Consider the following 23,742-nt stretch of genomic DNA (forward strand, 5'->3'; position numbering starts at 1 on the left):
TGTAATAATTGCGTTAGGTACTAATGTTGAAAACAAAGTACTTGGTGACTAGATAATTTCGTAGTTCAGTTGTTAAAATCAACATGAATAAACTCACCTATTTATGGTTTTATTTTCAAGTTTTTGTTGTTTTTGAGATATCTTAGAATGACCAGCCTTATTAATAGGTATGTCAAATTTTTATGAGTATTTAGTTTTTGTAAAAGTTCCTAGTTCTTTTTAGCTATACACTATTTTTGTCAGATAGTCAATATTCTTAGAGCTCTCATTCATTAAGGATTAATATACATGGAAATGATGCTGCTCCTTTAGTTTTAATTTTATATTTTAGGTTTTATATGTGGGTTACTGTTTTTTATCAAAACCCAATTAAACAATTCTGTAGAAAATCGCCTTTGTCTGGTGTTTTGAGTAAGTATTAAATTGGCAATGCTATCAGTTTGCAGTGCTATTCAAGATAAAACACTTGTTTTCCAGAAATCATTAGTTTTCTCTTTGATAAGTGAAAGCAAATTACTGAATACCATATATCACTCTTTCCCAAAGCAAAAGAAAAAAAAAAAAGGAAGAGGGAGACTGGAAACACGCTTCACTAAAGAGTTCTACATCTTTCATCGACACTGTCTTGAATGGTCCCCAAAGACGAACACATGAAACGTATATCATTTAGAAATGTCTTTCATGTGCATCTGTATTTTGTTAGTGCCATGTGTTTTAGATTCATATTTGTGATTCTTAAAAGAGTTTTTAAACTTTCCTGCTACATATGTGATTTTTAAGGAGCATCTCTGATATGTTGATAAAGTATGAGAAATTACAAATATGATGATTAAATATTTTATTGTAAGGTGGACAAAAAGAGCCTCATTTCATGCTTTGATATTTCTCTTCTACTTGGCGTCATGATGATCCAAACTTAGAGTTGTTAATTGGTAACAGTTTCATATTTAGTTGTGTGCTTGTGTTTGTGTAATATGGAAATCATTACTTATTTAAATGCTCCTTCACAGACTTGGACTAATGTTCATGAAGTCCTGGTGTCTTTTGGAAGAAGGGTTTTGTGCTATCCACTTTATCGCCATTTCAAGCTGGTGATGAAGGCCCACAGAGACACTGTAAAGATACTGCAACTAGGTAAGATATTGTTGTGCCTACAGATTTAAGAGTGAAAAGTTAGAAGTTTTGAGTCTGTGAGGATGTAATCATGATTTCTGCTTTTTTTCTGACCATAAATAAGTAATGGAAATCATCCAATCCAACCACTTTTCCTCCCAGGTATATAGAGTCACAGTCCCTCTCTAGAGCTGCGTAATCGTGCAGAGAGGTGTGCTGCTCTTTTCTGAGAGGAGTGGGGAGGCTACATGGAGAAGGTACACACCGTATTCCAAACCGTTTTGTATGATTGTAGATTGCATCATTCAGTATTTCTTGGATGCCTGTAAATTTCTAGGCACCATTCTAGGATTGTGGGTATAATAATAAATAAGATAAATTCCCTGCTCCTGTGAAGTTTGCAGTTTTGCCAAGGTGATAGATGATAAATAGGTAAGCACTTCCAAGATCGAGCCAAAGCGCTCTGCTGGGGCAAGTACAGAGATCACTGGGGGTGTGAAGCCTTGGCTCGGGCGGTCAGGACAGGCTTTCCAAAGAAAAGCGCAGCTGCTCTCAGGACCTTTGACTGTTGCTGAATCCAACCTGAAAAGACAAATATTTGCTGGTTTTAAGGATGTGGAAAATTCTAAGCTCTGAAACAAATTCCAAAGTTCCTCTAACAGCATCATTGGATTAAGTATATAATTTCCAAGGTAATGACTTTGAAGGGGGCAACGTCCATTTGTATGTATCAGTTCTGGGACATTTATTTAAAAGTCACTTTCCATACTTTATGGTCATTTCTTATAGTCATCTGTGGAGAGCCTTGTCATCCTTTTGTCCTTAGATGAAAGTGTTTCTGGGGACTTAGTTTTCAGACTTCTGGATAAGAATGGGAAAGAAAGGAAGTTCTACTTCCCTTTACATCCAGGTGACTTCATTGGCTTAAAGGGAAGAATCACGTCTCTAGTGTTCTCTCCCTCCTAGAGGTGTACTAGGTTTCTCTTTGACTTCTTTATAACCTATAGTCCTCTTACCCTGGGGGAAAAAGTCCTGTTTGAAGTAGATTCTTTTGAAGTAGACAGTAATTGTAAAAATGAATCATAGTTAAATGAAAGATACTTTTTTATACATCCAGTTGGTTGAGACCAGCTGTATTTTCTATTGAAGGATTGCTGATTATAGGATAGCAGAGCTACTACCTTTAAGGAATCTGTCTTCTTTAATTTAGCAGTGGGAAACAAGCTCCTTTATTTGTTTGCATGTTATTTCTTCTTTCCATCCAAGATATTTCTTGCATTGCAAAAATTACCTTGAAAAATCAATGTGTTATAAATGACTGATAGTTGAACTTGAGTCACATGTCACAATTAATTTCTTGTTTAAGTCAGGCTAGATTATCTGTGCATTATTCATAGATTTAAACAGTGAGAATGCAGTTTGCGATTATGCTGCTACATCATGGCTTCCAGATGGAAAAGTGGCCAAACCCCCATGTGCGAGTGCACGCACATACACAGTATTACTTGTTACTGTTTATTCTGGGAAGTAATCTAGTTCTCTAGATTTTTATTTGAAAAGTAATCAGTTCTGTGATTGCATAACCAAAAATAAATTTGATTGCCTGGACTGACACTGTAATCAATTACTCAAACAGTTTTAGGAGGTCAGAATTGAAACTTAGACTTAACTTTTCCTCATTATCAATCTGACAAATGTAGTGTTATCAGCTGTGTCGTGATAGCAACAGAAAACCTGAGGTAACACACTGGAGACCTCTCTGCTGAAAACCAATCGGAACCCTCTTTGACCACACACAGTGTGTTCTTTGGCCAATTTGGTTTTTGGCTAGTTAGTGCTGAGCAGAGAGCTGGAGTGTCTAGAGTTCACGCCATAAGCTGTGGGCATGACGAGCTCTGGATGGGGATTGTAACCTGTGTGTGTAAGGTGGATGGCACAGGGGTGCCATTATTGCCATGGAAGAGTCTGAATTGTTTGGACACCCCATAATTTAAGTGGGAATAGCTCTGGTTTGGCATTTAATGTTTTCCAAGAATGAATTCATGCCTACTTATAATTCAAAATGAGTGAGCTTCCAAAACCAAGGTAGGAAGGCTTCAGCATCTGCAGAATATTTCATTATACCTGATTGACTAACATCGGAGTCTTTAAAGAACCATGAATTTTCTTTATCTGACTTCATCGTAGCCTTTACTAGGATTCTTTACCAGGCCTTTGGCTATTTTCAATTTTGTATTCCTTCTCCCGTCTCTTTCCTACCTCCAAAGGCTGTACACTTCTCTCTCACTGTTGCAATATGTCTAACCCAAATTCCTTTAAGGGCAGAAAACCTGCTTTGTCCTTTAAGTACTATTTTAGTGCTTACCACAGGGCCTTGCACGTGGCGGTGCTCTCCCGGAATCAGTAATCGTGGGGCACATGATCATCCCCTTTTTTCCTCTGTTCCTGTCTCTTCGGTAAATTTCACTTCCTCTTCCTTGTTCCATTCTTTGGGAAGAGTGGGAAGAATCCTTCGTGGAAGCATCACTTAGCTGCTGTTACTCATTGAAAATAAATGAAAAAAGGAATCAAGGGAACAGCTTTTCTAATATGTCTTCAGAAACTTTATTCTATTTGGAAGTGACTTTATTCTATTTGATTATACATTGTTTGTACAATTTACTGTTTGTGCTAACATCTACATTTCGTTAATCTTTATAAGGCATTGCTTGCTCTTTTTCCATACTATTGTACAACTATTGAACATATAGTGTAACTATTACATTGAAAGGGCTGGACATCTTGGGCTCGAAGGGAAACAACTTAATTTTTTCTCCCAGTTCTCTCCTCGACCTCATTCTTTCTTTTATTGTTTCTGGGTGGAATATATATCCTGTAAATGTCATATCACACACACATATCCTGTAATATATAATAAATATTCTGTAACTTTTTCTATCACTTTAGATTATAAGAAGAGTCTCATTTCAGTACTTGAAATGTCCCCTTTGAACTTGATTAAAAAAATAAAGCATTCTTTCCCCAGCTTGGGCCTGCCTCAGGTCGGGAAACCAGCAGTGGGGAGGGGGCCCCTTCCCTGTTGCAGGACGTCCCGCCTGCTTCCAGAGCAGGCCCTCACTCAGCCACCATAGGCTGCTCCTTCCTGCTTCTCTATGGGGGCTTTCCTCAGATAGGGGTCAGGCACTAGTCTTTGTATCCCACAGTCTCCAGGAGCCTCGCTTAAAACCTCCTTTCTCTTGGTTTAAGGTGACAGGAAAGCACCTCCTCCCCTCCCCCATGGAGGGAGGTAGAAACCCCACAGGAGTCCAACAACTGATTCAAAGAAATTTTCTAGACCTCTGTACTCTTCAACTCCTGGAGATGAGTGTTGGTCTAGGGGATCACACATCAGTTTTCTGTTAGTCTCTCTGGAAGTTGAGCATCTCTTTTTAAAATATGTGAATGCTGATATCTATTTTGTCTTTGTGGGCCTCACTGGAAATGAGTCAGAAAGCATCCCATCTTAATATGCTAGCACGGTTGTAATAACCACAGCTGCCGCATTAACCACTTTCTGTGCGACAGCAGGAGGCTCAGTTCTTTAGATACCTTATCTGATGTCATCCATACTGTAATCCTGAGAGGCAGGGATTACTGTCCCCATTTCGCAGATAGAAGACAGGCTCAAAGGAGTGCACTCACTTGCATTGGGTCACACACCCAGTGGTTGGTAGAGCCTGGATTTGACGCCAGATCTCTCTGACTCAAAGTCTGTGCCCTTTGAAGTGTTCAAATAGTTATAAATGAAATTGTATGAAGCCTGGGATTTACTTGAAAATAATCCAGAGTGGGTTGGGGGAAGGTGGGCAGGGTGCAGGGGAGACAGGCTTGGCCACGAGCTGGTACTTGCTGAAGCTTGGTGATGAGAATGTGGGAGTTCACTGGCCTATTGTCTCTTTTTGTACATGTTGTGATTTTCCTTTATAAAAAGTTTTTTAAAGTCTGGACTCTTAACCACTGTACATCTGTGGCTCAAATTCAAATTTATTCGCCGTTTTGTGGAAAACATTGTAATTTTTGTTCAGACAGATGTATAAAAATATTTTGACTAATAAAAAGACTCATTTAAAATTACTTTTTTGTTTTGTTTTTAAGTCTCACAGAAACCCACCTTTCTATAAACATTTGAAGTCTGGTGACTAGTGGCTACTTGGCAGGCTGTAACCCAGCAAACAGCCTTCAGATTATTGTTACCAACTAAGAGCTGGCTTTATTTCATATAATTAATAGCCCTTACATAGCAGTCATTACTGGGCTCAATAATCAATTTTTCAGAAATGACTGCTTTATCCTCTTCTGTAGATAGATATAGTAACATGATCAATGTGAAAGTAAAGAGCCATGGCACAGGCTCAGGGCAGATCTTTTTCTTTAAGAAAAATGATAGTTCAGGAAATTGAGCTATGGCAAGTATATTGTGTGAGCTCTGAGTTCTGATGCAACCTTTAAGATGGATTTGTTTTTGGCATTTGAATTCTATTTAGTCCAAAGTCAGTTTAGCAAATGCTTCATTTTATTGAATTGTAAAGGAGATTACTCCAAATTGAAAAGTAAAAGATGAAATCACTAGCATTTTCCAATGTTGACATTTATCTATATTTAATTTTTATGAGTTTCCAACTATGGACATTTTAAAGAATTGTTAGGCCTTTTAATTTTACTCCTTAAGTCCATCATGTCAAACTTTTTTGAGAGTTATTCAACAAGTGTTTGTTGAGCACTTGGTTTGTCAAGGTGCGGAGCTGGCTCTGGAGGTGCTGCAGTGAACAGGAGGGGGTCAACTCATGCCCTTGGGGAGCTCGAAATAATGGGGGGCAGGGAATCAAACAACTACCAGGTTTTAAAAAAAATTGCATTTGTAGTAAGTAGCTCAAAGGAGAAATATAGTGGGTGAAAATATAAAGGCATAGAAACTGACTTACGTTTAAGTCATTTCAGACGTGTAACCCCCTCTTACGTAGGGGAGCCTCTGCCTTATTTCACTTCCAGTTCTCAGCTTCTACTGCAATTTCCTGTCGCTCTAAAGAACTTGTTAATTGTTTGATGAGTTCAATTATTAGTTTATTCATTCCACAGGTATTTTGTCAGTACCTACTAAAAAGCTATTTATTATGCACAAAGCACCCTGTAGATATAAATGTAAAGACCGGTAAGATGCATTAGCCTTGGATACTGTACTTGGGGAGCATGTGTGCTAGCGGGGAGCTAAGATGTCCATCAATAGCATAAAATACGTAGTAGACAATGGTAAGTACCTTACCTGAAATTCGGACTAAGTCGCTCAGGTAGGGAGAGGTGATGTTTCACTGGGGGCCAGAGACAGCCTCATGGAGGACGTGGGATTTGCCGTGGGATTTGCAGGATGAGTAGTATTTGGACACAGAAGGATGGAGGGAAGTGTTCTAAATATTCGGAGTGAACACCACGAAGAAGTTCATGGAATACCGTAGTCTCATTAATGAAAATTTTGAGTTGATACGCTATCTGGTTCTGAGATTTGCCCGACAGCCTCTAAAACTAGTTGGTAGTTCCTTTCCAGTCTGAGTTAACTGGTCCAGAATGAATTTCTCTGTTTCTTTAATATTATCACTTAATTCCTTGCTCCCCACTCAGGAGGTGATAATTCTTATTTTCAGTTTTCTTCCTCGTTCTAAATTGTCCTTGAACTTTTTATTTCCTAGTCAATTCCCCATGGCGATTAAATGTTTATAAGAATGGAATAATCATAGTGCTTTCAGCAAATTTAAATAGCATGGGATTCAAATCAAATATTGAAGTACTGTTAGTATCTGCTTTGGCTGATCCCTCATGTCCCAACTAACCCAGTAAAGGAGGGGCTTTGGAGCCCTGGAGCGCGTGGGCTGCAGCTGGGATGTGTGAAGGGAGAGTAGGACTCTGCCGTGCAGTCCTGACTCGGCCAGTCCTCAGCCTCAGCCTCCCTAGATTCTCCTGCCACGCGGCAAAGCAAATTCCTTTTACTCGTCTCTTCCTCAGGCCCGAATCTCTTTTCCCAGTCTCTTAAATTGGCACATTCTACCTATTTATATTATTTGTCCTCAGAGCATTTGTGGGTTTCTACATGCACTTCTGTATAGAAGGATATTGTATATGAACATAAACTTTAGTAAAAGGAAAGAAAATCAAATTCCGATCATCTCCACAGAATCCCCTTTTCCTCGATAATCCTGTTAATCATTAAATATTGTTAGTCACTAAAATTTTTTTAGATTGCTTTCTGGGTTACATTTCTATAAAACATTCTTTGTTCTCTTAAAGTGCTCTGTAGGGGGCAGCATTTCCTGTATGGTTTACAAATAATAAATTGCCTTTTAATTGCCACAGTGATTCAGAGATTATGGTTCTTCTGCTGCAAAAAAATCACTTAAAATATCTTAGTGTTATGTGGAATTTGAATTATATCATTCTGCTTTCCTCAAAATCAGCTCATTTCTTACATATATATGTGTGTGTGTATATATGTGTATACCAATTTAAATCTACATTATATTTCCTGTGCTATAAGTTTTGTGAATTTCTGCAGTTTCTGAGCTGAGCAATGTAGAAAACCCAGGAGGTTAGTTGCATGGTTTGATATGATGGCTTTAAAAAAAGCTTCTATAGTTAGTGCCTCTTTTAATAAATTTTAAGTCAGTTTTGAGTTTGCTTTTTGTTGATATGAATTTGTAAGGAAGTAACTGTAAGTCTACTTTCTTTAGGTAAGAGGATAGAGGCAGAAAATTGTATATATTTAAGACAAATTTGGGAGAACAAAGAGCAAACATTTTGTTTGACCCTGATGAATGAAGGTCCTGTGGCACAGTCATATTGAGACCTAGATGAAGTAAATTGAACAATACTTTATATGTTACCTGGAGAACATGCAAGAGTTGTATTTATGCAATGCAGAGTTCCTTTAAGTAGTAAGTTAATACTGAAAAATAACAAGTGGCAGACATTTATTCAACAGACATAAATCAGATCCCTTCTCTGTACAAGGCAGAACCAGCGAAGAGTTATAAGGATATATGTGACTTGGTCTTAGCTCTTAGGGAGTTTATGATGTGACAGCGATGATAAGACAATAGGTAAGATGCAAAAGTTGAGTACTTGCAACGGAGATTATGTGGCCTGCAAAGCCAAAATCTTTATTTTCTGCCTCTTTATGGAAAAAATTTGCATACCCTTGTTTTAGGTTTATATTCAGGGTTGGAGGGGAGCCCATCTGGAGAAGTCTTTGGCTAGCTTTCATCCCAAATAGTGGCCAGTGTTGAAGGGGATCGTTTCAGCTGTTTCCCTCCGTCCCCCACAGGATGAGATGTAGCCTGTCGAGTTGGTTCCCACTAGAGGAGGTCCCTCAACATTAGAAGCAAACTGGCCAAGTGGGTGAATGAATGAGGATGAGTTTCAGAAAATCGGGAGTAATGAGGCCTGTGTGAATTGGAGATGTACAGTGCCCCATCTATAGCCAATTTTTGCCATGTGGATATGTAGTATTGCTGGTTTGGGAGACTTATAAAGAAGTGGAAAGCAATGATCTTAAATATAAAATTTTTCAAAAGTTTAAATATGAACAATAAAGTAAAGATTTTAAATAATGCTATAAGAGCCTTGGTATGTCTGAGAGCCCTTCAGCCTCTGTGCGCCATCCGTTTTGATTTCGACTCTGTGGCAAGCCAAGTGCCAGCCTGTCTTTCTTAGACCCTCTTAGACCTGCCAGTTTCCAGCTGCAGTGAGGGCCTGCACCAGGTCTCTGCTCCTTCAATCCCGGCTTGAGACTGAGTCTTAACCCTGTGTGGGTTCCCAGATTAGGGTGGGGAAGGAGCTAGGAGATATCCGGCATTCTGTAAGTAGCTGTGACCAGAAACCTTAAAACCAGAACAGATCCCTCACTTCTCTTTCTGCTTACTTTGTTTTGTTGCTCTTGTCAGCCAGAGCCTGGTTGGGGTGGCGGGGATGAGTCATAGGATTGTGGTACCACACCCCCTCTGACTCCTAGGGTGCTTTTAAGTATGGCTGAGGGGAGGGGCTTGACAAGAAGACGCAAACAGTATAGGCCTAATGAGGCAGGTGTAGTGGTAGTTGTTACTTAAAGAAGGTGTAGGAATTGGAACAGAAGAAGTGGAGGAAGGTATGCCCTGAGAAAGTAGAAGGTAAAGAAATCAGAGAGAGGAAAATGAGAGTTCTGTGTCTAAGAAATGGCGAATATTCTAGTTTGTCTTGAGGCTTGTGATGTGAAGGGGAATTGTAGGAAAAAGGTGGGAATGGTGTGTTGGGGATCGTGGAGAGCCTGCACTGGCTTGATAAAGAGACTGGGTCTTGCCCAGTGAGGGACCGCTGGAGAGTTTGTTGTTAGGGTCTGTGATGGGCTCATGATGTCAGATTCATCTGGCAGTAACACTGAGGATAGGGTTATTGAAGAGTGTGAGATTAATGGCACTGAGAAGAGAGGAGACCTCTATTCTTGCCTGAAGACAAGTAGTTTGCAAATAGGTAATATGGTCTGAACTGGAGCGCCAGCAGTGGTGTGGAGGAGAAAGGAATCCAAGGGCAGAGGCTTCACAGTTAGTGGGGTAGGAGCTGGTAAGGCTGTCCCAGGGTCTTGATCCACATGACCTGTTGTCCTCCTTCCCTTGTCATCTGTAAAGTGCTTTTGTGTTCATTGTCTCATTTAATTCCCACAGCAGTTCTGAAGAATTTCCCCCTCACTTTACACACGTGAAAACAGATTCAGAAGAAGTACCAAATAGCTAAGACATGGCACCAAGAGCAAGCAGGTTCTGGGCCACACAACTGTTCCGCAGTGAGATAGTTTAAATTGTTACCATTTTTACTTTGTAGAGTAGTTAGCTAAGAATTGCACAAGATTATTTATGCGTAACTTTTAAATGGTCTTTCCTTATTAGCCTTTTAGAATTTGGGACTAGAAGTCTAAGATCTTAATTTCATAATCAAATTTTCATCTGTTTAATATAAATTAAAGTTCCATGTAGTTATAGATATCTAATCATTTTTACTCAATTATATTTACTGTATATTGATGAAAATGTAAAGAAGTATAACTCAGTTCTACTAGTATACAAAGCATTTAGCAGTAAGCACACACCCTCACCGTAATACCGTGAGGATAGCAAAAGGGTTGGGTTTCTTTCCTTCTGTCTTGACATACTGATCAGTATTTCACATCGCCTAGAGGGACTCGTAAGTCTGGTTGGACTGGGTTTGTTTTTCCTTTTATGAGCCATTTGAGGAATCCAGTTGTCTTTTTTTCTCTACATTTCTTCTTTCTGACTTCATGCACAGTTTTAGTTTTACCATTCAAAACTAAGCTAATTAAAAAAAAAAAGTCAGAAATTTTAATATTAAGTAACATTTACTGGGAAAATGAAGTATAATAGTCTTAATTAAAGCAACAACGAAAAGAACTTATTTTAAATTGAGCTACTAGGCATTGGGATACATGCTGTATTCATAAGGTGGAATAGTTCAAATAAAATCTTACCTACAGAATTATGAAGTTTTACATGCTTATGGATTTTTTTAAAATCCAGGGTTAGATTGCAGCTGTCTCAAGAGGTTTTTTCCAGGCATGTTCAGCTTCTTAAACTTCCTACTTCTGTACTTACTGAATAGATGGGATTTTTTTTTTTACATTCTGCCTTGAACTTGGACGCCTTACTCTTAACTGTCTAAAGAAATTGAAAGTAGTCATGCTACTGTTAGGTAATGTTGGTGACGTCCAGCCGTGTATTTCTAAACTGACACAACCACTGTTTTGACAGGTGACTGAAGGAGGAAGGTAGAGTTAATGTTAAGGCTGTCCCTCCAAACCAGCGAATCTAGCCGGGATTCTTAGAAAAGGCAAAAAGCAGCCTTGGGTTAAATTCATTCTTGGAACTTTTGATGGTGTAATGATGTAAGAAAGTTGGCATAGCTACATTCTTTTCTCGTCAGTGAATAGATATGACAAGGGAAGGCCCAAACAAATTGTATACTCCACATTTGTCATGGCACAGTAACTTAAACCTGCGGATCATGAAGCTGTCGTAACTAGTACATGTTAACTGAGCAATTGGACCAGGTGTTTTTAAAGTTAGCTTGTATGTGCTCCAGACTACATTAACAACCGGCCTGTATTAAACAGGATCATACAATTTGCGAGACATTGTTCTAGACCAGGGAAGAAAGATGAAAAGCCGTGTCCCTTCCTGTCAAGGTGTTTGCCACACAAGGTGATAAATACTGACACTGTGTTTATTGCATACTGCCTGGGAGGCAGATGTACTTATTTTCAAATCCTGACTGTTCCTTCCTAGTAGTGATCTTGGCCAACTCTTTCGTATATCCTTGAGCAACCTCAGTTTTCTCACTTATGAAATGAGCAAGAAAGTACCTAACTAGTGGGTTAAATGATGGAAAGTACTCAGTGCAGAGCAAGTGGGTAGCTACTACCTAAATAGAAGGGTGTCCAGGCATTATAAAGGAGCCTAAATCAGCTTGTGGGGGGAGTTAGAACCCATTTCCTAGAAGAAGTAATGCCCAGTTTGAGACTTGATGGTGAATTAGGGTTGCACTGGGAGTTGTGCATTCCAGGCAAAGGGAGCGTCTACAAAGTATATGTTTGCTTTATGTTAATTTTGTTTGTGGCTGTAAGATAATATATGTAATTTTTGTAACAAAGAATTTTGAGAAACTGATATAGGACTGTAAATTTGTGCTCAAAATAGTAACTCTTATTGCTTCAAGTGTGTGTTTTTTATTATAACTCAGAAATGTAAGTGCTGGGGCCGGCCCCATGGCCGAGTGTTAAGTTCATGCTCTCTGCTTCAGCGGCCCAGGGTTTCACCAGTTTGGATCCCGGGTGCAGACATGGCACCGCTCCTCAAGCCATGGTGAGGCAGTGTCCCGCATAGCACAACCAGAAGGACCTGCAACTAGAATATACAACTATGTATTAGGGGTCGGGGGGCTTTGAGGAGGAGAAGGGGAAAAAAAAATACCAAAGAAAATGAAGATTGGCCACAGATGTTAGCTCAGGTGCCAATCTTTAAAAAAAAGAAATGTAAGTGCTTAAATTTGAGGAATTTGAGGGTAAAAAAACAATGAAATGGATTGAGAAGGTTTCCTAAAACTAAATTTAATGTATGTTTGTGTTAATTCCTAGAGGCTTGACTTTCTGCTCCTTCGTAACAGGGCCCAGTGTAAACGCAAATTACCACACTTTGATTCTCTTAACTTTGATTAATTTGACACAATTCTTTTGTCATCTCTTTTTATGGTCAAATGATCTATGAAAATTAAAGTTAAAAATAATTCATAAATTATCCCTCCTGATAATATGATCTCATCAGAATCCCTGGATTCTAGGCAGATATCTACTAAATTATGCGTTTTAAGATGATAGCAATGTTGGCTTTTATTTTGAAATGATTTCGCAAATAAAGACTAAACAATGCTTTCCTTCAGGTGTTTTGAATAACCACGTCTTTTTCCTTTATTCTTTTTGGCTGCTTGTCTTGTGTAGCCCAAAACTTTAAACGGCAGGACCAGATACCCAGAAAACTACAGCCTTATAGCAGCTATAATGTACCACTTGAAAAGAAATTTAGCTCTTACTATATAGAGTTAGCAGTTTATATTATTTTTGCTGTGCTGGCTTTTAGCCAGCCAAAACATCCACTATCCTGATAATCTCCTAGAACGGGAGCCATTTCTTAAGTGCCTCCAACCATGAGCTAGTCTGTCAGTGAGAGATTATTGCCAAACCTGGTCTGCTAATGGGAAGATTTCAAATAGCCAATGGATTCTAATTTAGAACAGCTCAATCTTGTCTCTTTTTAAAGATATATTAACCTGAGAAGCCACATCTGTTCAGAACAGGAAAGCACATGGTTCTTAGTTTACCTTCTCTTTAAAGGAGAGCTGGAGAATGAGTAGCCAGAGAATGTGTTAAATACTATTTACTGCCCACCTGCTTGTTACTGTTATCTTTATTTACTTTATGTTGTCATTATGCTTCTCTGTGTTGTCATTAGACAGTCATTTTCCCTGAAGTAAAACCTTCATGGCACTTGTCATTTATAATACCAGGATCCTGGTTTTAAACTGCCTTTGTGAGTGAACAAGATCTTGTTTCCATTAGCCCTTCTTCAATGGATAGAGTTGGCTTAAGCAAGTACCAAGTGGATCATAGAGAATCCCTAGCTCTTTGGGGATCTCACATCCTGGAGAGGCCTGTTAGTGTGTTGTTGTGGTGAAAATAGTTACCGTGGTTACTGTGCAAGGTCCCTTCTTTTTCCTGCTTTGGACCAGGCAGTGAACTGGCTGAAAATGGTCACCTTCCTGCAGTGCCTTTGAGCAGAAATAATTCCCTTGGATTTAGGCCTGAGCAGTTTTTTATGCCCGTATGATGTTTGACGAGCCTATGACTGGATGCAGCTCCACAGGAGCCAGGTACTTGGAGTCCCCAAAGGTTTCTGGCCACTGACCGTGTGACAGCCTGGAAGAGGGCCAGTTTTTTCCTTTGCCGATAGCTGTTCGATAAGTGGTGGACAACCTGAGAGAAAGAGAAGTCAGTACAAAGCAGACTTAAAGAAGAAAGAACTGCATGGCCTCATGAGTCTCTGCGCTCTGATGCCGGAATCATCTGTGGTGATTTAGTGGGAACCAAAGCGATGAAGCATGACCTTGGGGAACAATATACATTGTTGGGGGGAGGATGGTTTTAATGTACTTTTTGTTCTAAATTGTCAACTGCCAGTAGCTCAGTTCTCTTTTACCGTATCTGTCCCTTAGCATACTGTGAAAATAGTTTGAAAAAGGCTTACAGTGAAAACGCAGCTTTTGAAAAGTACATAACTTTCCCTTTCAAAACTGCCTGGCATGTGGTTTTCTAAAGTTACCTGATCTGAATGTTGATTCTCAGTTGTTCAAAAATACAATTTAAAGAAAATTTAAATACGACTTTTAAAATGTTAACATTCTTTGTCAATATTTCAAGGTTTGGCTGTGTAGTTGAGGATGTCTAATTTTTGGTTAAACAAATAAATGTTGTTTGTGGAGAATTTTGAAAATAGGGGAAAGTGCAAAGAAGAGTAAATGTGCAATCCCTAGTGTACAACAGTGCCGGGCACACGGCAGGCATTCACGTATTTGTCCAGAGAATGTAGTGACAAATACTATTAATATCATTTGGGTATATTTATGTTTAGGGGTTTTGTGTGTGTATGTATATGTCTTTTTTTTTTAAGAAACATGCAAATACAATGTAACTTTAAAATTTTAAAGAATTGATTATTTTTGATGTTATGTTCTTTTATTATCATTCACTCGTGATAACCGGAAGATTTGAATTTGCCTGTGGCCCTTAGCAAGGGAGCAACCTCACTTTAGGCATGTCTGCTACATGAAGCTGTATAATTTCATTAGGAAATGGTTGCCCTGGATTCTCATTAAATATGTGACCTTAATTCCACACCCGTCTTCATAAAAATCTGCGAGTGGGGTCTTTTATCCCTACTGCCTACACCTGCGTGTGGACCCTCTCACCTCAGTCCTGTCTGATTGTGTGCATCGCCTCCTCTTTGACACAGACTTCCACCAAACTCCCCAGTTTACAGCCCATTTCCCGACTTGCACCAGCTGCTCCAGCCAAATGATCTTCTCCTCTCGTTCCCTGAATCCACTCCATTTTTAGGCCCACCTCTGCTCCTTTTCACGCTGTCCTCCAAGCTGGCATACCTACCCCTTTTTCTTCACTTTTCTTTACTCACTGAGTTATTTGCTGTGAGGCCCAGCTCCAAATCCTGCATCTTCTATTAACCTGCTTATATTAGTAAGCTTCAGGATCTTGAGAGGCACTATTCTGGGATGCCTCACTGTAGCAGCTTGTACACATTTCAAGTGAAAAGTTTTTTTTGATAAGACCTATGGTTGACTTTTAAAACTTTAAATTGGGGGCTGGTCATGTGGCATAGTGGTTAAGTTTACGCACTCTGCTTCAGCAGCCTGGGGTTCACCCATATGGATCCTGAGCGTGGACCTACATACCACTCAAGACATGCTGAGGTGGCATCCCACACAAAAGACCTAGAAGGACTTATAACTAGAATGTACAACTATGTACTGGGGCTTTGGGGAGAAAAAAAGAGAGAGAGGAAGATTGGCAACAGATGTTAGCTCAGGGCCACACTTCCTCACCCAAAAAAAAGCATACATTTAAAGAAAAAAAACTTTTTAAGTCGGTAATTATCATGAAACTTAACTCCCTTCCTCCCCCCCCCCCCCAAAAGAGAGAGAAAGCAAGAAATTGGCATACACTCTGACATTTTCTTCTCTGTGGCAATTCAAACTGTTCAAAACATTCTTATAGTTTAGTTAGTTCGCCTGTGATATTTTTCTGTTTGGATAACATGGCTACCTTGGTTTCATCACTTCTGTGAGTTTTGATTTTATTTCCTCCTCCTGTCATCAAACTCTGCCTTCAACATTACCTGCCTTGTAGCTTAAATAGGCCTGTGCCGGGGGAATTCACACTGGTCATTTGATGTAGTAAGCCTAGGCCACTGCGGTAAGTCACAGCTCTGACCTTGGCTAAACCAAATGCAGTCTTAGGTCTTTTAAGCAGTTTTCTTAACCAATCGACCAGCAGAGCTTTTGTTGACATTCTTCCTATCTGCATATGAGAAAGCCACATAAATAGTTTAAATTTTTGAAAAAGGCATGGCCCCTACTTTGAACTTACTACCTACTTAACTCTTGAGTAATAAAAATGTGATATAGACTGAATGGGCCAAGAACATATGGGTAGCATGCACAGTGGATAGCTTCTGGAGTCAGTAAGATCAGAATTTGGATTCTGGGCCCCTAACTCAGTGGTACTGTGAGTATCTTACCATACTTGAGCCTCAGTTTCTCCTTCTGTGAAATGAGCAGGGGAAGTTATGGAGAGGATCAGCTGAGCTTCCTTTCCACTTCTTTCCTTTGAAGGATTTAGTCAAGAGCTCTGACAACTAGGGAGGTCGGCCCAGGCTTCCTGAAGCATGAAAACTTGAGCTAGGCCTTGAAGGTAGGCTCGATTCCATTAGGTCAAGGGGAGAAGAAAAGGCACTCCAGCTGTGGGGAACTAGTTGTGCAAAAGACCATGGGCAAGTCCGTAGAGCCTTGAAAGCATGTGCAGGGACGGGCCCCCATGAAAGCAGTGCGTAAGAAAATGTGTGTCAGAGGGCTAGAGGGGAGAGCCTGGAATGCGAGAGACGAGGAAGAAGATCTTGTAACCTAGGCGTGAGGTGATGAGCGTTTGAGTGAGGATCTGTGGTCAGGGCATGGTGCAGAAACAGCAGCCACAAGGGGCATTTCCAAGGACGAATCATCAGGGCTTGGTATGTGAGGCTATGGGATGAAAAAAATTGCAAGGGTTTAAGTGGATGATTACTGTGTCATTCATTTATTCATTCTTCAGATACTTAAATTGAAAATCGGCTGCTGCAAGCTTCTGTTGTAAGTATTGGGGATTAACCACTAAATAAAACAGAGTCCCTGCTCTTTTGAAGCTTACTTTCTAGTGTTAATTGTGTTAAAAATTTAGTGGCAGCAATTTGGGCATCTTGAGATGTCATTATCCAGCTCATGATTCTTTTATCATATCTAAAGTCAAGTGGGAAATGGCGATGAGAGCACATCCAGTATCTTCGTGAAATCAATCTACAGTATTTTCATGTTTCAGGACTTTAAAGACAAGCACGAAACGGTTAGTGAAAATGCTGTATTTTGCAGATCAAAGGAAGTGGTACTACCATAGATTTAGTAATTTGCCACATAGTTAATAAATTTGAGGGACTGTGAAGTTTGGAACACCTAGGGAATTGCTGTTGACTTGTGAAAGCTTCGTTTTGTAGGCTTTGGTTGGGATTAAACTTAGGTTCATTTAACAACCAGGAGAAAGTGGTTAGATTGAACAAGACTTCAGTACTCGATGGCTTTTTTCCCGCAAGGGATTTTGTCAGCATATTTTTGAAGTAGTGCTATGATATTTTAGTTTTCAGTCTGAGTTTTCAATTCTTTAAGGTGCAAAAATTTAAGTTAGTACTAGGTAATTCCTTGACGAAAAATGTTGACATAAGAAATAAATTGAGAATTGAAAACTAAAATATAGTTTTCCCTGGTATTTTGAAAGCTCGAATTAGAAGAACATTATCTAATTAAAGTAATGATTCATTTAAATATTCATTTAGTTAGGATAACTCCCCTCTCTTTTGTTTAATGTACCTATTTGTGTTTCATAGTGTTTTTATGGTAACTACAATTAATCAGCTATAAAAATAGAGTATAAGGACTATTCATAATTCTTACAGAAAGAAAGAAAGAGGTTTGGACCTTATAGTACTGATAAAATTTCATGCAATGAAGGAATATTAAAAGTATTCTTAAAAACAGGGTTAAGATGGGGCTGGCCCCGTGGCCGAGTGGTTAAGTTCGCGCGCTCCGCTGCAGGCGGCCCAGTGTTTCGTTGGTTCGAATCCTGGGCGCGGACATGGCACTGCTCGTCAGACCACGCTGAGGCAGCGTCCCACATGCCACAACTAGAGGAACCCACAACGAAGAATACACAACTATGTACCGGGGGGCTTTGGGGAGAAAAAGGAAAAAATAAAATCTTTAAAAAAAAAAAAAAAAAAAAAAAAAAAACAGGGTTAAGACTCTGAACTGCTGTTAATATATTACCTCTCAGTATCTGAATGCCTCAGTTTAAAAAAATCAGATGTTTTTTATTAAGGATGATTTGACTTTTTATGTTTCCTTCAGGTGAAAGTGCAGTTTTAAAGTGTCTACTGGATATTCACAAAATTTTTCAGGAAAACGACCCAGCTTACATTCTAAACGATCTCTACATCTCAGACTACTGTGTGTGGATTCAGAAAGCCAAGTAAGTTTTGAGTTATTTACGAATTTTATGTGCTCCCATTTCTGCAACACTTACTTCCCAAGAAGGAAGAAAATGAAATAACCTGGGGGGTAAGTTTTAATGAAAGAGAAACCCTGTATAGCTACCAGACACTTGAGGAAGTGACTGGACCAACATGAGGAGTGGGTGAATTTGCTTAGGGAGGAGGTGCAGGTGGTAAAAAGTAAATTCTACCGGAAAAAACTGGTGCAGCCAGGAAAATAAGGGTTAAAACAGACAATTGTGAGTATTCATCGTTGTGCTGTTGACTGTTCAAAGTGGAATCTCAAGACTGGGTATCCGAACTTGTGTCCATAGTTAACTTACAGTGGGGTGTGAGTGGGTGAGTGTGTGTGTGCGCGTGTGTGTGCACGTGCGGGAACATGTGTAACATCATAGGACACAAACCTAATCAGTTCTAATCACAATGAGAGCTGTATTCAGTGGCTAACCACTGGCTTGCAGAATTCATTATGCAGAGTTAAAAAATACAGCTTCAGAGCCTAACAACATGATTCTTGGTAACACATGCATCTAAAGGTCTGAACACTCACAAATGGGCTCCTTGCACTTGGTTTGTGAAAGTTTTAAAAAGTGTTTACCCTTGCCTCTCTCAAGGAACCATATTAAGTTTAAAAATATAGTGAATTTTCATTTGTGAAGGGGTTCTATAGACCTGATTCTTATCAGACATGCCCAAATTATCCATTTCAGCAGCAGGAGACTATTAATTGAGGACATACACAGAGAGCTCTTGATTGGAATGATTCTTAGGTGCTGTAGAAAATGATGGCACAATATCATTCGTGACATAGAAGAAAAATATCATTCATGACTTAAAAGAAAATACTTGTGATATTTTTACTACGACTGTGATGATTGGTAAATGAATGCTTTAGTATGGCTTTAGTGCCTGTTTTGAGTGAGCCATTCTATAGAATTTATTTTTGGTTTCTGTTCATGGGGAAGCAATTGTTGCAGAGTGAAATAAGGAAAAAAACCCTTGAGGCTATCCCTTTTGTAAGGAAAATGCTTAGGGACTGCTCAGGATAATGCCTAATAACCGACTGCAGGTGGTTTCAGCGTTTGTGTTGGAAATCGAGATCTTGCCAGATGGAAGATTGCATCTTTAACCCCTGAGGTCATAATGGCATGTCATCACTTCATTTGATCCTCCTGCTAATTGAGCTTATCAAATACCCTGCTGCCATTGCCTGTTGTTTTCATAATAAAATTAAATTGAAATAGTCTATTTGTGTGAGCTTAGGTTTTTCTTTTTTTTTTCAGGGTGAGAATTTTATAAGCGTGTAATGAGCATGGAGGTTTGTGCTAGGATCCCATTTCTATGAGCTCTTCCTTTCTCTATTTGTGGCATTCCTGATTAACTAGAGAGAAGATCGCATTTCATTAAAGCAGAAGGGTGTATGCCCTCAAGTTGGTGTGGGGATTATTAGACCTTTTTTCTCCTAAAAGAATTTTTTCCCCTTGGTTTTAATTTGCAGGAAATGAAATGAAATTCTTAGGTTCCTAATAATTGTTATGATAATAGTAATTTTTTAAAAGGAAGGGATAATGTTTAGGAAGTGAGATAGGAGAGAGAAACCCATAGGAACTCTTCCGATTACCTTGGAAAAATTTATTCAACTTTACCTATTTAAACATGACTCTTCTTTCTCTAACTAGGCTGTGTTGTTTTCACTTAGTGTGTTAAATTTTAATTCTAGTCTAGCCCAGCTATTTTTTTTCTTCCCCTTTAAAATAAAACATTTGTTCATTTATCTCATTTTTATTCACTTTTCTAATTTCATCCTTAATTTTTCAAGTACAAAATGATTGAGCTTTCCAGTATCATCTTTGCTGTGAACTTTCTTGGCTCCGAATTAATTCTACTGCATCGTATGTCCATGGTTTTCTTAACTAATTTCTTCCTCACCCTTCACCTTCTGGTTTCTTTCCCATATAGTTTTTTTTTTTTTTAAATTTTTTTTTTTTCCTTTTTATCCCCAATGCCCCCCAGTACATAGTTGTATATTCTTCGTTGTGGGTCCTTCTAGTTGTGGCATGTGGGACGCTGCCTCAGCATGGTTTCATGAGCAGTGCCATGTCCGCGCCCAGGATTCAAACCAACGAAACACTGGGCCGCCTGCAGTGGAGCGCGTGAACTTAACCACTCGGCCATGGGGCCAGCCCCACCATATAGTATTATTAGTGAAATCTAGCACCTTACTTTTACATTTTAAAATAGTTCTATATTTTTCTTAGTCTCTGTTTGATGTTTTTGATTATAGACATACCTCGGAGATATCATGGGTTTGGTTCCAGACCACCGCAGTAAAGCAAATATTGCAATAAAGCAAGTCACATGGATGTTTTGGTTTCCCAGTGCATATAAAAGTTATGTTTACACTATGCTGTAGTCTATTAAGTGTGCGATAGCATTATGTCTAAAAAAACAATGTACATACTTTAATCTAAAAACACTTTATTGCTAAAAAGTGCTAATCATCATCTGAGCCTTCAGCGAGTCGTAATCGTTTTGCTGGTGGAGGGTCTAGTAAAAAACACAGTATCTGCAAAGTGCAATAAAGTGCAGCACAATAAAACAAGGTATGCATATATAATAATGAAATATGTAGAATTTTATTGAAATACCAGACAAGTGCTAAATTCTGACTAGCACAAAGGACAGCATTCCATTTTTACAGTCAGACATTTACTTTGGCAAAAACTTACTGGAATGTGGGTAGCAAAGTCATTCTTATATTTAACGAATGAAGTTAGGGCAACAGTTCTCATAGGTTTTGCTTTAATACTAGGTAGTTATTTTTCCTTGTGATATCTCTGTCTTGTAGAGCATATTTGCAGATCTTAAAAACTGAAGCTCCTGGGGGCCGACCCCATGGCCAAGTGGTTAAAGTTCCATGTGCTCTGCTTCAGCGGCCCAGGTTTGCAGATTCGGACCCCGGGTATAGACTTACTCCACTCATCAGCCACGCTGTGGAGGCATCCCACATACAAAAAATAAAGGAGGATTGGCATGTGTGTTAGCCCAGGGCAGACCTTTCTCAGCAAAAACAAAAAAAAACAGGGGCTAGCCTGGTGGCGTAGTGGTTAAGTTTGCACACTCCACTTCAGTGGCCCTGAGTTCGCGGGTTTGGATCCTGGGTGTGGATGTACACACTGCTCATCAAGCCATGCTGTGGCAGCATCCCACATAGAAGAACTAGAAGGACTTACAGCTAGGATATACAACTATGTACTGGGGTTTTGGGGAGGAAAAAAAAAGAGAAAGATTGGCAATAGATGTTAGTTCAGGGCCAGCCTTCAAAAAATCTTAAAAAAAAAAAAAAAACCCAAGAAAACAAACAAACAAAAAAGCTGAAGCTCCTGTATTCTTATTCTGAGTTGCAGACTCTGCCAATTATTTTTCTGGAAAGGAACACTCCCTGCCATCCTTCTCTGTGAGCTTGCTTGGAAGTTTCTAGTGTGGTGGCCACTGCAGAAAATGCTCCCTGCGTGGCGGCATGAGGAAGTGATTTGCTTGGGGTCATATAGATTAAGAGATAGGTCTGTGATAGTCTCAGGTCTTCTGGGTCCAGATTTCATATCTTTTCAGATATGCCACCTAGACAACCAGTTGTCTTTACCGATGGTACGTGAGGGGAAAAAAAACACAAAAAAGCGCTACCTTTAGAGAGCTTTTCTAATAGGAAGAGGAATGATTGAATCATTTATCTTCCTCCTGGATGTCCCCATAGCGCTTGGTTTAGAGATCGTTTGGGCACATCTCGTGCCTGCCTCATGTTGTAGTAGTTTTGGTGCACATCCCCTTCCTACTCTAAAGTTTTAATGTCTGTGTGAATGAGCGCTTCTCTATCTGGGCCCATCACGGTCCTCTGTGAGCCCAGTAAATTTTCGTTGAACTGAATGGTACCTAGTAGAGCCAATTAAAGGACATTTCTCATTGTTTAAAAAAAATTCTAGCACTTTATAAACTGTGAGTTGGCTCTGACTTATTTTAATTCAAGCTTTCAGCTGCATTCAGTTTTGAGATTTCGCCCTTCCCTGGTTTCTGTCCTGGTGGGCTCCACTCGTCAGTAGCAGTGATAGTTCTGACCCTTAAAAGTTTAGCAGTTTACACCCTTTTATAGAAGCTGGGATGGAAAAGAATGAACTGTAAAATATGTTCCAGCTCTTCTGCTCATTGGCCATAAAACCTTAGCGAGTCACCTCATCACTTCATCTAATATAGCCAGTATTAGTATTTTAATATTTCCTCTAGTTATTTTCCAGTGTATTTTTAAACCAGTGGAAATAATACTGCACCTATCATTTTGTAACTTGTTTTATACTTATCATAGTACCCCATAAATCATTTCCTTTATGACATAATATCCATAGCATAGTATTTTTAAAAAATAACTTAATTTGTTCCTCATTAGAAAAGGCGTATATGCCCACTGAAGGAAATTTGATACTGTGTGGTTTTAATGCGTGGTGTATTTTGAAATGACAAGGAATCAAGTAGGGAATTATTATGTTTTTGCTACATGGAAAAATTTTGGTGGTTTCATTTTTTTGAAAAATGAAATTAAAATTTCAAATCCCGGCTATCTTCAGTACAGGTCTGAGCTTGTCAGAAAGATTTTAAATCACACTTTTTCTCTCTCGTGTAGTTTTTTAAGGTAAGTAGTTCTGGGGGAAAAGAAAAAAAAAGTCTTTGAAACGCAGAACCTTTTTACACTGAACTCATGAATAATTTACTCTAATACTTTTGGTGCATTTATTTTCTTCACTGCTTTTTAACATACTTTCCCCCACAAATGAAATCTTATCTTTTGACCTTTTAGACGCTAGTGTGGAAAGTTTGTCGAGGGAAACAGCTCCATCGCTGAATAATTCTCTCTCATTTGATAAATCCTCGATCTCAGTTTTCTCAGTTGTGAAAGAACGTAAGCCATTTCAGCAGAGAAACCTTAAAATTTTAGAAAACTTAAGACCTTATCCCTGCTTCCTATTGCTTTAGTTCCTTCCTCCGTGTGTGAGCTTTGGTAGGGGTAGGGTTATGCCCCTGAGAACAGCATAGATCTCTTCCTGTTGGCTCTCTCTTGTTCCTGGTTTATCTGCCAAAAGCTGTGGGAGTGGGGGTAACTCATGCAGAAGTAAAACATGAGCAGTGAATGGAAAAGCAGAATTATATGTTTTTTCACCTGCTAATTATGGAGCCTTGCTCTGTGGCAGGTGCTGAGGTAGGTGACGGGGGTACTCTGGTGGACGGGAGACATGCGCTCCTGAAGCTGATCTTCTAGCGGGAAGTCCACATGTAGCCTCATAGTGGCCACAGTGAGGGGTATGGGTGCTGCGGAAGCACCTAGGAGCCCACATGTCTAGGCTTGAGCTACAGGAAACGGCTTCCCGAAGGAAGAGTTGAAGCTGAGAGCTGAAAGATCAGTAAGAATTGGTCAGGTGCAGGTGGGGAAGCAGGGGGCGAAGGGTGTTTCAGACAATAGGGACAGAAGAATATGGCCCTTTTGAAGAGCTCAAAAGCTCAGGATGGATGGATCATAGTACAGGAATGAGAGGAAATAAATGAGGCCAGAGAGTTCATGTAGAGCCTTGGCCACGTAAAGAGGTTTGGACTTTGTTCTGGA

General features: G+C 39.4%; 1 protein-coding gene across 3 annotated transcripts in view; it reads left to right on the forward strand.

Moving 5' to 3' along the window:
- Nucleotides 1-23,742, forward strand: part of SHQ1 (SHQ1, H/ACA ribonucleoprotein assembly factor) — a 101,783-nt gene that overhangs the window by 40,730 nt on the left and 37,311 nt on the right. For all 3 annotated transcript variants that reach the window (XM_070576780.1, XM_008522262.2, XM_070576783.1), the window contains 2 exons: nt 1,011-1,134; nt 17,953-18,073. In XM_070576780.1, coding sequence (XP_070432881.1) covers nt 1,011-1,134; nt 17,953-18,073 — 245 coding nt within the window. The remainder of the gene's footprint in view (nt 1-1,010; nt 1,135-17,952; nt 18,074-23,742) is intronic.

Source organism: Equus przewalskii, chromosome 15, assembly GCF_037783145.1.
Source record: "Equus przewalskii isolate Varuska chromosome 15, EquPr2, whole genome shotgun sequence".
NCBI classification, from domain to species: Eukaryota; Metazoa; Chordata; class Mammalia; order Perissodactyla; family Equidae; genus Equus; species Equus przewalskii.